This window comes from Heterocephalus glaber, unplaced genomic scaffold (genome assembly GCF_053883595.1).
Source record: "Heterocephalus glaber isolate CG9 unplaced genomic scaffold, H.glaber_assembly_v1.0 deba00001465, whole genome shotgun sequence".
Taxonomy (NCBI): Eukaryota; Metazoa; Chordata; class Mammalia; order Rodentia; family Bathyergidae; genus Heterocephalus; species Heterocephalus glaber.
In genome coordinates, this window is record NW_028258312.1 from 20146096 (window position 1) to 20160228 (window position 14133).

A 14133-nucleotide genomic window follows, 5' to 3' on the forward strand; every position below is an offset into this window, starting at 1 on the left:
CACAAATGGGAGGTGGGGGTTTTTTCACGTCTATTAAAATGATTTAGAAAGAAAATGATTTGATAAGGAATTTATTATTGGTAACCAACTATAATGTTGTAGAGCTTTAAAAAGAATTCAGTAAACAGAAGACATTGGATATCATATTGTGTGCATATACATTCTACCTGAGACGTACATTTTCAAGATATTTAATATTTCATTAGAGCATACTGTGTCTGGGTGTTTAATTTGGTACAGTGTGAAATGATCCCATAATCCCATGTTGGTGAACTCAATAGAAAGTTTTGTTCTTTTTACATTCTATGATGTTTTGTTGATTAAAATAACTTCATTTTAAACTTAATTTTCAAGCTACATATTTCTTTGTTCCATAAATGCTCCTTTTCAAAGTATCTGTGCAAATTTTTTTCAATTATTTGTTGGTGTCTTATCCCAAGACCCCCAAGGCTTGGCCTGTGCTTCCTGAGGTAAGATGTGCTCCCAATCTTCCAGTTAGGTCAACCACAAAAATTAAGATATGATAGAAGGTCAGTGGAAGAAATTCATATCAAAACAACTACTCACCATGTCATTATGACAGCCTGCTGTAACAAATGTGCTTCTGTTTTAACTTAGGACAATTAATTGCTAAAAGTAATTTAATCTGACAGAGGCAGGGTGTTGAAAGGCTCCTGGAGATGTCATAAAAGCGACCTTTCTGCCCGAGTGCTGCCAAAAGCCATTTTTAACAAGGAGCTAAGGAAACAGTGCAACTTCTTTTGTACTTTGTTAATTAGTTATTGATTTGAAACAATGCACTTCCAAATGCTGGTAGGTGAGTTAGATGCCACCAAGGTCACTGTGTGACAGTCTACTTTTGACAGTCTTTATAGCATAGGAGAATGCTTTGAAGCCTTTTGTTCTGTTATCCTAAAATTGAGATTCCCTGGTTTACTAATGGTTATAGTTTTGGTTTTTTATTCATCTTTTCTATTTAAATATTTTATATATTAGTAAAAAATGTGACTGATGCTTAGTCACATTTTATTGTATGACATATTTACAATCTTCATAATACTATTCATTCATTTAATGACAAGTACATATTCTACAAGGAGAGTCTATTTAGCCTTAAAAGGGAAACAAGATAGAGGTTCTATAATTTATTGGATATACTCGTCCATTTCTTTTTTAAAAATTGGATATTTAATTTTGATTTCAATGATTTTGTAGTGTTGCTAACAGACATTGACTAAAAATTGTATAATCCTTTTAGAGAAGTCTTCAGGCTGTTTGAAATTACATTGCTAAACAAAGCACTTAAGTGAAAGTTAAAACCGAAGATCCCTGTACCAGTCAACTTGGAAGGATAAGAAAGGAAGATAAGAAAAGTAGGAGGGAGAATGACCTAGCATGGAGTTCAGATTAAAGGACCTGAGTTTGATCCCCGGTACCAAAAAAACAAAAGAAAGAATTTTTACTCACCTTCTGTGCTCTACTCCTGAACTGCAGTAATTAGCCAACCTGGAGCAATCTGCTCAGCTTCTCTGTGCCTTATTCATACAATAAGAACCATAATAGAACCTGCCTCAAAGTATCATTGTGAAATTTCCATGAATTGATAAAAGCAAAGTGCTTGGTCAGAAACTGATAAGAAGTAACTACCTAATAAGTGTTTGCTGCATTTACTCTGATAATTAGTAATAAGATAGAGTTCCTGCTCTTAATTTTATATTAGGAATTTTTTATTTTAAATTATGCAGTGTTTTCTGTGGGCCTCAATAAATATAATCACTTTTCTTATTTTTCTCCTATTTTTCTTAAGTGAATTAGAGTATGTTTGCTGTGGATGGGAAATTTTAAAAATAGCCTGATAAAATTGTTCTCTGTTTTGGCATTTTCTGATGGGACAATAGAGGCAACATTTGGTGTGCCCTTGTTTTAAAATCAGAACTGCTAATAAAATATATCAATTTGTTATTTTACTAAATGTGTCAAGTTTTTCAGTTTAATTATTTAGATGGTGAGAAATCTAGGCTTGCAGTAGATAAAGTGTTTTTCTTAGAATAGAAACATTCGAAATGCCTGTTTTTTATTAAAACTTTTATACTATCATCGCTTCTCAGCCTTTTGGCTAAGATCAAGTGTAAAACTTTTATACTATATTGGAGCACTTGAAAGTTTTTAAGGTAAATCATTTCACTAAATATAGTTGTACACAAATATAAAAACTGATGAAAATGCTTATTGTGTTAAACACTGGTTTTATTATACTAAATAACTGCTTGACATCTCATTGACAAGAAAATGGAAATCAATGTGTTGGCAGCTATTAATTGACAGAATTAGTCTATAAAAATTTGAAGGAGCTATAATACCCACCGTTGGCTCATGTAAAGAAAAGTTCCTATCATACAGTAGTGGGGGAATGTGAGAAAGCAGTTTAATCATACTTATTAAAATTAAAAATACATAAACCTTTCACCCCGGGAGTTTTATTCCTGGAAACCTGACTCACTGTGGTAAAATAATTTCTAATGCAAATCTAATTAAAATATAAATTGATAAGCAAAATTCAATACCCAGATATAAAATTAGCTAAAATGGGATACATTTCTAATAAATGAAATCTAGAATTGCTATCTTGTCTTCACTTTTAAGAGCTAAAATGCTACTGAATTTCAAAACCTTTGGTTGAATGAATTGGGCTTCCCTACAATGCATGGAGACTGTGTTTCAACTAATACTTGTTGTAAGTATATTTTCAGTGTTTCAAAAGTTAGTTTGTCACAGATAAGCTTATGAATCATTGCATCTTTGTGGTGTTTTCTGATAGAAACCAACCATTTATTATGTGCTGTTGGTTAGGGTTCTTATTTTGCATGTATCCAGCCTACACATATGATAGCAACTCTGGTTCTCATTGTTCCCAACGTTTTGCTTTACTTTATCCGAAAAAGGTAGAATTGTAGATGTCTCCCAGGTTAATCTCCCATGTACAAAAGCAGAACCTGAGCATCTCAGAGGGTAAGTGAATCCTTCAGAGCTGGAAAGCAAGCTGAAGGGCACTGGCCCGTTAAGAAGGGACGTGATGTGTGGGTTTGTGGGGGGGGGGGTGTATGTTGTCTCGTAATTGGAAATGATCTGTCCATAGTTTTTAAATTATTAATTCTTTGAGAAGAACTTACTTGTTTCCTTTTTCTCAGAATAACATAGAAAATTCATCTGTCTTCTAAAATGCCATTTTCCCTCCCTTGTTCTCTTTCCCTCCATTGTGGATTTGTGTCTTCACGTTAAAAAATATTTTTAATATAGTTTTTATTGGGCTTAAGATAATTCAGTTAGACACTGGAGTTTATTCTACACTGGACCTGAGCTCATAAGTATTTACAGCACGTGCGAGACAAACTTTATTTTTTTAATTTCTTTTTATTAGTATATGTTTGTGGTACATAATGGATGCTTTCATCATAGAACAAACTTTTTCTTAAAAGACCAAATAGTTGCTAATTTAGGCTTGCAGGCCATATGCACCCTGTCTGAACTCTACTGTTGTATGGCAGAAGCAGCCATTGATAGTACATAAATAAGTCTATTAGCTGTGTTGCAATAAAACAATAAGAATTAAAACAGCCAGCTTTCAGGACATGGTTTGCTCACCCTTGCTTAGAAAATAATTTGCCACCCTTAGTTGTATTTTTCTTTTTGATTAAGTATATAATTAGATTATATATTATATATATTATATATTATATAATTAAGTGTATAATTAGATATGTTTGATAAATGTCTATCATTGTGTAACTATTATCACAGTCATGGCAAAACATGTTTCCAAGCCAGGAGTATGGGTGTGTGCCTTTGGAGGCTGAACAAAAGGGTCCCAAGGACACGGCCAGCCTGTGCAAGTTAGTGAGATGCTCTCTGAAAAGAAGAAAAAAATTTTTAATTAAAAAGACTGTGAGGATGGAGGGGCTGAAGGGAGGCCAGGGAAATGGGGAAAACATAACAGCCAAGAGAGATTATGTAAAGGTGCAAATTTCCAATGATGAATGTCATTATATTGTACACCTGAAATGCACCAATAAAATTAATTTTTTAAAAAAAAATTGTGAATGTAGCTCACTGCTAGACCACCCCTGGGTTCAATCTGCAGTACTGCAAAACAAAAAAAGAGTTTCTATCATCCCAAAAAGTATTCTTTTTTGATCATACAAAAACAATACCTTCTTTGCATCCCAACCTTACTGATCAGTGATTTACGTTCTTCCACAATAATTTGGTCTTTTCTACAGTTTTCTGTCAAATGAATTATATTATATGTGGTTGTTTATATCTAGCTTCACTTAGCCTTATTATTCATTGTAGATGAATAAATAGGAATAAGTTAATAATGGGCTTCAGGTTAAGTTCAGTTTCTCTCTCATAAAGTGACAAAAGCTAAAAACAACCACATATAATATAATTCATTTGACAAAAAGAGTACTTGGAGTTTTCAGAAAGTAAGGGCCTTGATTTCCCTGAAAAGGTCTTTTTTATATAAACCTGACCCCTAGTGTGTAATGTCTACATAAACAACATTTTCATGCCTTTGTCTTACAAGCCCTGCACTCTTGGATTCATTGCTATAAACTGAAGCAATACTGGTTATGCCTACAGAGAGGGAAGGACGTTAAGTATGTTTTAATTAAAGGCTGGGTAAACTCATTAATATTACAGTTGCAAAGTCAGACTACCTAGGTTTAAATTCTAGCTCTGCCATATACTAACAATTTTCTTGAGTGAATTTCTTAATTTAATTTCATTTCTTAATTTAATTTCATTCTGTGTTGGTCTGATGATGGGGATTATAATAGTGCCTAACTTATAGGTCTAGATGAGTTAAGATTTGTAGAGTATTTAGATCTGTGTTCGCCACTGTATGTGCTAGAGAAGCATCAGCCACTAACATCTTAGGCTTGCATTGTAGGCCAAAGTAAGAGGGGAAACTGAAATTTTATTAAAGTCAAGAGAATTATCAGTGTTTACTTTGTTGAAAATATCCAGGATCCCAGTGGAGCACGGTTTGGGAATCTGAGAATCCAACAGCTTTATCTACCTCCCATTCTAGGCCCATGTGTTTTGTGGCAGTGTGGTCCAGTCACAAAGTATTCAGCACCACACCTGTAAATGATGGGCCATAATTATTTATCTGCCCTTCTTGCCTTTTTTTAAGATTAACTTCTTTTCAGTTGTTATTTAAATTTTACATTTAATTAGATAATAGGGCAAAATTTTATCAAGCCAATATGCTAGCCATTTGTTAATGCTTTGTTAAATATGAATTAAAATGATAGAATAGCGTAGACGTTCAGACAGTAGAACTAGATGAACCAGCTTGCAATCCAGAAACGTGTAAGATCTTGAGCAAGTTAAATCCACGAGTTGGGATATCCAGAGTATCTCTGTAATGAAGTCATTGGAAAGATGAAATGAGATGAAAATGTGTGGCCAGTGAAGAGAACAGTGATAGCTTGGGCGAGGGCAGTAAGCATGGAGGCTGACCTCAGTTGATGGGTGCTGGGAATAGCTTAAAGGGCAAGTTAAACTGGACATATGTGAGAGATAGAGCAAAGGAGGTGTCATGAGAACAACTGGATGTGTAGGGTAGCTCTTGGCAAGGTGGGAAAGAGTGAAGGAGGGAAGATGATGAGGAGTTAGGAGTCCAATTCAGAATTTCCTTTTGGACGTGTAAAGTTCGAAGCATTTATTAAATCCAGTGTATTTACTATGATTCAGAGTACTGATCTTTTGTCAGTTATGTTCATAACAAATGTCTTCTGTGCACAACCAGTTATAATTTATTAATGTGGTCCTATTGACCAGTAACATAGCCTTGAATCGGTCTTCAAGATTGATTACTGTTAATAATATCTTGACACGTACAAAGTAGGAAAAAATTGATAGTTTCAAGATATCTCTAGTTTACAGATTCTTTTGTTTATTTTTATGTTTAAGGTTGTATCTTATAAAATTGTCATTTTAGAATTTAAAAATGTCTGCTATTGATATCTTCCTATGGTTCAATTTAGTATTTAGTGACCAAATAACTGTCCTTTATTTTTAGCATTTTCATTATATGCATACTGTATCATTACTTTCATACTGTGCATCCATGTGTATATCCTTGGTCCATTAAATCATTAAAGACAAATGCATACATTTTGTGAAAAATGTATGCACACATTTAAAATAGACAACTGCAGATAAATTTTAATCCAAATTATTTAATTAGATAAAATAAAATTATATCCCAGTGACATAAAATATTTTTCATATAGCTATTCTTAGTAAATGTTTTATTCGATGTTAATATATAAGTTATACTCTGTTAATACATGAAGGTATTAAATATCAGGATTATCTAAAAGTATAAAGCTTAAAGCTAAATCATACAATTCCCTTGTCATGTGTCTTCCTGAATTAAGGCTGTACGATATTTGTGTTCCATTTTTTCTGGGAGGGTGTCCTACTGGCCTGTTGCTGAAAATAGGAATTTTTCTTTTATTTTCTACCTGTGGATTCATTGGGTACTTTAAAAGGATGGTTTATATTTTTGCATCTTGGAAACTCCTTCTGACTCGAATATCTACCTTGCATGCGGATTTTACTGAGCCAAATCTTTCATAATGGAAAATCTTAGCTCTTTAGAAGAAAAGACCTTGATGTTTAAATTTGCCATAGAACATGTATATTTTATATTTGTGTTCTTTATCTAGTTCAAACTTCTTGCATGAGTAGCAAACCCTGGAGAGTAACTAGTGGCAGGGAGTGGATTGTGTGTGTGTGTGTGTGTGTGTGTACACATATAAATACACACATGTAGCTATAAACATTTATATGTGACATTTATGTGTGACATCACTCAAATTAGTGACATAGGCAGGTGCTAGTTTAAAGGCAGAATGTTTTATTTGATTGTGCATATAGAAATTTTATTGATAAATATGCACACCCACATAATCACAGAAATATAAATATGAAGTAAGTTACCTTACTTAAGTTGAACATTTCAAAAAAATCTTTAAATTTTTGGTTTACTTTTTTTCTAAGCCAATTATAAGTTTAGAATAATTATTACAGGAACACTCATAACTTTGTAGCAACAGGTTAGCTGAAGAAAGAAAATCTGTCCAATTTGGCAGTGGTTCAGAAAATATGTGAACCTGTCACTGTAAGCAGTCTCAGAGGGCGAAATGCATTACAGGAGCTAATTAACCTTAGAAAATAATTACACAAATATGCAAATGTTGTTTAGATAATTCCATGTGTTATCAGCTCAGGTAGTCCATCATAAATACAGACCTTCAGTGCCTAGGTAGTAGAATCTGGCATACTTGATAAGGCTTCTGTTGCTGCTTCACTTCTGTTTGGCATTTAGCGATTAATGGTAGCAGGAGAACATCAGGAATTTCAGCCTGTACTCTGAATACAGCAGAATTCCACAGTGTAAATATTCTATGCATTTTGCCACCTACAAACTCTAATTAATAGACTTACTTATCTTTTCACGTATTTCATACATTTGCATATTCTCAAATAATACAACTTAACTCAAGTTAGTAAAATATAAAATGCACTCTAATGTGAAATTCATGGAGTAACCTGCAGAATAGATTTAGTTTGTTTGCTCTTTTGTAATTGAAGTGTGTTAGAAAGTCTTTCCTGTTGAAATCTGTTTAGTCTCAAAGTACATTGTTGGCAATCTATCCGCTCTGGATCATGGTTCCTGAATATATAATGGTTGTGGACACAGTGTGGGCTGCACGTTGGAATGACACACATTTGCCTTGGTATTTCATCACTTCTTTTATAATGTAGAGATTATAGTTCGTAATACTAGTTAGAAGTACATATTTAAAACTATTCTAAATGTATTAATTCCATGATTAGCAATTAAAGAAGGCTGCAGCTGTTTGGCAGAATTTGTTAAATCCTGGAATGATTTGGACACATATAAATTGTAAAAAGCTTTAATTTTGAAAAAGACTTTTAAAGTAGACATACAAAAGCCAAATTTTTATAGCTAAAATGTATCTCCTTTATCATTTACTTTGCTAAAATAGCAAACTGTTATTTTTTAAACTATTTCTTATCTTTGTGCCACTAATGAGTTTACATGCCATTGCGAGGTCTTTTTGACGGTACTAGCACACGGTTATTCCTTCAGTTGGGCTTTAGACACAGACTGCCCTCACCTTACCTTGCTCTGTGCCAATGCACTAGTAGTCTCGGGCCAGTGCACTGCATGTAGTCTTCAAAAGTTTTGTAATTTTTCTGGTTCTTCAGTTACTGTCAAGCTTTTAGCTGTCATTTCTTACTCTTAAAGTTATTTACAACAACCACTCTCATGTACTGCTTGTAAATGCACAGTGAGCTCAGAAGAGATCCTAGAAGGTTTTAGATATGCAAGCATAAAGACGGTCTTTCCTGCTCAGATGCTGACTACTCCCAGAAGCCATCAGTAAGCACTGAGTGGTATTTTTGACTTCTTGTTGTTTACATTTTTATTACAAAAAGTATGTACTTTGTAGAAATCTGGGGGAGTTCATAACAGTGAAAAGAAGCTAACGAGAAAATACAAGGCTATCATCTATAGGCTGCATGGCTGCTCTGAATAGTTTTATTTTTTCTTTTAAAATGTCTTTGTAGGCGGGGAGAGGGAGAGAGGGAGAGAAAGAAATAGAGACATAGAGAAAGAAGTCTTTTTAAGGTATTTTACTTAGTGAAAATTATTCTACATGTAAAATCAAACAAAGTACATATATTACATTTTTAAACTTATTGAATACCTGCATCCTATGTCCTTGGACAGATAAACTGTAAAGTATTTACATATTTTAATAGATTATTGGGTACTTATTCTTCATCCAGATTTTTGCTCCTATAAATGAGATAGTGATGAACATCTTCGAGCATCGTTCTTTTTTGTCATATTCCAGATTAGTAGAAACTAAAGTTATAAAATAGAATTTAAATACTCCTTCATCATGGCTTTTGAAATTCACTTAATAATATTTGTCATTATTGCCAGTAATACCAACATTGCTAATCATTTATTGAGTACCCGTAGCAGCATGCTTTGTTTTTTATACTTTAAATCCAAAAGGCAAGCTTCTTTAAGTTACTTATATTCTAAACAGCAGGAAAAATGAGTTAGCAGATTAAAGAAAGAAGATGAGAAAAATACAATGAAATGATATAGAGTTCGATGTAAACTACCATGACTGATGGTGGAGCTGGCAAGTAACCTTGAACCAACAATTTCTTGAGTAGTTTTAAACATGCCAATAATAAAAATAATACAGGTAAATAACTATAACTACTTTTCATGTATTTCTTATAAAACCTTTTTCATTTCTGCATGAGACTTTGACTTTCGGTTTACTGTTTCCTGGGACACCTGATGATAGGGTGTTTTAGGTGAGGTTTTCCTGACCAACAGATTTTGAAATGGAGATTTGCATGCAGGAAGTCTGTTGGGGAGTTTTCTTGGGACCAACACCTGTCAGGAATAGAACTGGGCAGGAATTGAGCTGTAATGTCACAGCAGCGGACTCAGGTTGTAAGGTCCAACCAGGGCGGCCAGGTTTTCCTTAGACAGTCCCAGTTTAAACCTGTGCTCTCGGTATAATTACTGGTAATCTGTCTTCATTCTCACAAGTTTCTATAATACATTCCTTGGTCACTGTAGATATATCTACAGAAATGTGCTAAATATGTGTGGTCATTTTCAAGACTCGCTGGAAAAAACACATTTGTGTGACTACCACCACAGTCAAGGAATGGTCCCCTGGCGGCCCCAGCAGTGTGTTTCCCACATAGAACTCCATCTTCCTTAGAGATAGCTACTATCCTTACTTTTTCTCAGTTTTTATTTTTTATTAGTAGGTGTTTGCAGTGGATGACAATTACATTCCTTGTGGGGATTGGTACATGCATCTCACACATCTCAGTTCTTTCTCATCTTCCCCTCTCACCTATTTCTTGATCCCCTTCTTATTTGATGAGGATCTGTCTCCCTAGTTAACTATTATCTGTCTTTTATTTTTGCCCTTTATTTGTATTCTGGGTTTCTCATATATTTTCCTGCATTTTAAATTAATAAAAGCTAAATTGTCAAAACCTAAAATTACTACTAGAATTTTCTTCCAATTATTTTTAATATTATATTTATTTATTTTTATTAATTTTATTGGTGCAGTGTAGATATACATAATGATCATATTCATCATAGGGAATTTGTACCTTTATATGATATATCTTGATTCCTCATTTTTTTATATTCATCTTTATTATATTCATCACATATATTAATATATGTAATTCCATACTCTTATATTACTAACACATATCTTAAAAGTATGTTTGTGTTTTAATATATGACTACAAGGTTGTAGGTAAACAACCTGAAATTAAATGTTGAAATTTTAATTTCTTTAAAAAAATTATTTTTCAGTACTGAGGATTGAACCCAGGGCCTTTGCACTGAGCTATATCCTCAACCCTTTTTATTTTTTATTTAAAGACAGTCTCTCCAAATCACTAAGTTGTCAAGTCTGAGCTCAAATGTGTGATCTTCCTGCTTCAGCCTCTGAGAGTGCTGAGATTACAGGTGTGCATCACTGTGCCCCGCTGGTGTTGGAGTTCTATTATGCATTTATTACACTAAGATTAACGAGCAAGAAGACAAAGCTCTTGGCCTCAAGAATTTGATAATTTAATGAGTGATTATGATACAGAGCCTTTGGTATAATGATCGGAAGCATGGCCCCGATGTTAGGGAGTAGCTAGCCTCCAGGCTGGACTTCCTAAAGGAGGTGATGGCTCATTTGATCCCTGAAGGCAAGTAGCAGCTCCCCAGGTGCAGGTGGGTGTGTCACGAGGGCAGAGCTCACAGGTCACTTCCCAGTCGCATGGTCCAGAGACAAGGACAGTGTGGCAAATGTCGTCACTGCCAGTACCCGCTGTAACGGGAACGCAGTGTTCTCTGTGATCTCTCAGGAGGCAAGGGTGTCTTTTGGGTCAAGGTGGTTTTTTTCAGGACAGTGGTGTGAGACAGTAAGAGACAGATGAACATCGGATCCTGAAGGGCCTGAAGCATCATACTAAGGAATTTGGATTGCATCCTGATCGCAATGAGAACACTTGGAGATTCAAGAAGGGATTGTCCAGCTGAGTGACATGACCATATTGCATCTTTAGAAAAGATTTGAAAACAGAAGTTGTATCTACAGAATTAGCATTTAAATTGACAATTCTAAAAGGAGGAAAACTAGAGTGAAGATTCTTGCAATCAGCCACTTGTAAAATGATGGTGGCTTGAGCTAAGCCAGAGGAATTGAGAGTGGGAAGAAGTGGACAGATTTAAGAGACAGATGGAGACAGAATCAAGATTTTATTGATTAATTATATAAGGAATTTGAGGAAGACAGAAGTGAAAAAACATTCTGATTACAGTTGGACATGAGGACCATAGACTTCAATTCAGGTTAGAGAGGAAATTTGAGTACAGTGTCGAATTGGTTGAGTTTGAAGAGTCTATCCAGAAAGAAATGACCAGTAAACAGTTCCCTTTGTGGCTGTGGAGAAAATCTTGGGCAAGATAGACATTCAGAAGCAATAGATGAATAGGTTCTGGTAAAGTTTCTAGGACAGAAATGGGAATCAGTTGTGTTGGTTGTCTAATATCCATGACAGTTTTAGGAAATTAGTCTTTTAGAGTGTTAAAGCTTCTAAGAAATAATTACACAAATAGTTTCATGATCTGTTGAGTTCTAAGCAGTTTATTTTTGTTAGATTATTTAGCTTTTTATTTCATTGGTTTTGGTTTTGGTTTTCACATTATCTTGATTTTTAACTACATGTATCATGGGTAGATATACAGCAAAATAAAGTTGTGATAGAACTTTTGAGAGTTTATGTTATACACACACATACAGTACACATTCGCACACACATTCACACAAACACACACACATGCAGGTTTATTAGGAGTTAGCAAGGTAGGAGAAATGTAAAAGCCCCTAGGTTTATACATTTAGGTTTCTCCCAGTTCTATAAGTGAAATGTGTATGGGACATGCTTTTAGAAAAAAAGTGTATGTATTTTTAATAAATTCAATAGAAAATATCCATTATTCATTTTGTCCTTACTTCCAGCTTACAGTGACACTTAAAATCTTATATATCAAATCACTTACATGTGTGTATAATGTAAATATCTTCAGATATAAATATAAGCATGTAATTAACTTTTGTTACATTATTTTATCACAAGATACAATTCTATATATTTTAATACCTACATTCTTACCCTTGCAGAAGTTTTTATTTTAAATAATTTGTTTCAGAAGATTATAGTAGTAATTAAGCTTAGAAGTAATTTACTAATACTTTTAATACTAATTTATTCTCTAATTTAAATTTTCAGTGCAGTTCTTTTGTATTGTTACGATTTTGAATGAGCTATTACCATCTTATTTCTTATACTATATACACAAACATATAATTTAATTCTTGATCACTGTGATAACAATTAGACAACTGTATAATATATGACATTTATTTTCTTTATAGGAAAACGGGTCTCCTGAAGAGCATGCAGTCTATGTTTGGGACCATTTCATAGCCCAGTCTGCGGCCGAGAATGTATTTTTTGTTGCTCACAGCTATGGAGGGCTTGCTTTTGTTGAACTGGTAAGTGTAAATTTAATCCCTTTTTTAATTACCAGTCTCTTAACAGATATATCTTCTCTGTTTCCTTTGTCTTGATACCTGTTACTTTGTTTTGTAAAGAATAGAAATAAAATAAATTTGAATGAATGATTTGTGATATTTGAACAGAATAAGCTAATTTATTTTAGCATGACAGAACTTTTCAGTGATAACCAGAAATCTTTTTTGCCTTTTTCATATTTATATTTTCAAATTTTCTATATTTTAGTCCCAATTTCTGTACATATCAGATTTATTTTTCCTATTTTGTGTATATGCAACTGAAGCTTATGTTACCTGTAAAATTTCAAGAAACCCTTTGACTATTTGCCAACTATTCACTACTTGGTACTTGATCAGAATTGATAAAATTAGTATTACAACTATAAGAAAGGTTCCATTAATCTGCTTCCAACTAGAATGCATTTATTGGCCATAACAATTTGCATTTTAAAATAACCCAACTCTTAAATTTAAGATTATATGCACATGAAAGAAAAATTACAATATTGTCTGTATTATATACAGTATTAACAAGTAGCACAACCTTGTGCCAGTGTGGTAAATGTGATATAAACTACTCTGAAAATGTACTAATGAAATACTTGTGCCTCTATGTCCATAACCTCTTATGTCACGAAGAGGTATTATTGCTATAATAAAATGATTCATTTGATAATTTTAAATCCAGCTGTTACAGTGGACATTAATAGCAAGCACAACATTGACTAATTTTTATGTTTCTAGACTTGGATACTTTTGGTATGTCATGGAAATTAATTATATTTCCAGAGCCTTTTCAGCTGCCCTATACCTTATTGCTTATCACATGATTTAGACATAAAGCTGATGTTGACACCTGATACCTGAAAATACTTTAGGTGACCAAAATCTAAAAATGCTTATGCTATTTTAAGATCAATAAGGAAGTTAAATCTTTTATTTCTTATAGTGATTTCAGTTCAGGAGGATTCTTTTAAGCACTTTAAAGTTTACTAAATTTATTTATTTTATATATATAACAGATATCTGAAGCTAGCTCTTTAACACATTGATATGATATACTTTTAAAAATATAAATGTTGCCTTTCAAATAATTCCTTTCAACCCTACAGATTTAAAACTATGCAAATACAGATTAGATACCATATGTTTTCCTTGTAAGGCACTAAATTACTTAAAGCATGAGCTTTCTTAAATTGTACAGTGACTTAAAATATGTTTGAAGGCCTGAAATACTAACCAAATTTCAGATTTCTGTAAAACATGAATACTTTTTTCTTTTTATTTTTTTTTCCTTTAAGACAATTCACAAAAACCCTTGTGTACAAATTTTGCGATTTAAGTAGATTTCCAACGGTTTTTAAGATGAACTTAAGATGCCAGGGTTGACAGA

General features: G+C 33.3%; 1 protein-coding gene across 14 annotated transcripts in view; it reads left to right on the top strand.

The window, feature by feature from the left end:
• The window catches only part of Arb2a (ARB2 cotranscriptional regulator A), a 437422-nt gene that overhangs the window by 220575 nt on the left and 202714 nt on the right, over positions 1–14133 (top strand). For all 14 annotated transcript variants that reach the window (XM_087180725.1, XM_013071100.3, XM_013071103.3 and 11 more), the window contains one exon: positions 12600–12719. In XM_087180725.1, coding sequence (XP_087036851.1) covers positions 12600–12719 — 120 coding nt within the window. The remainder of the gene's footprint in view (positions 1–12599; positions 12720–14133) is intronic.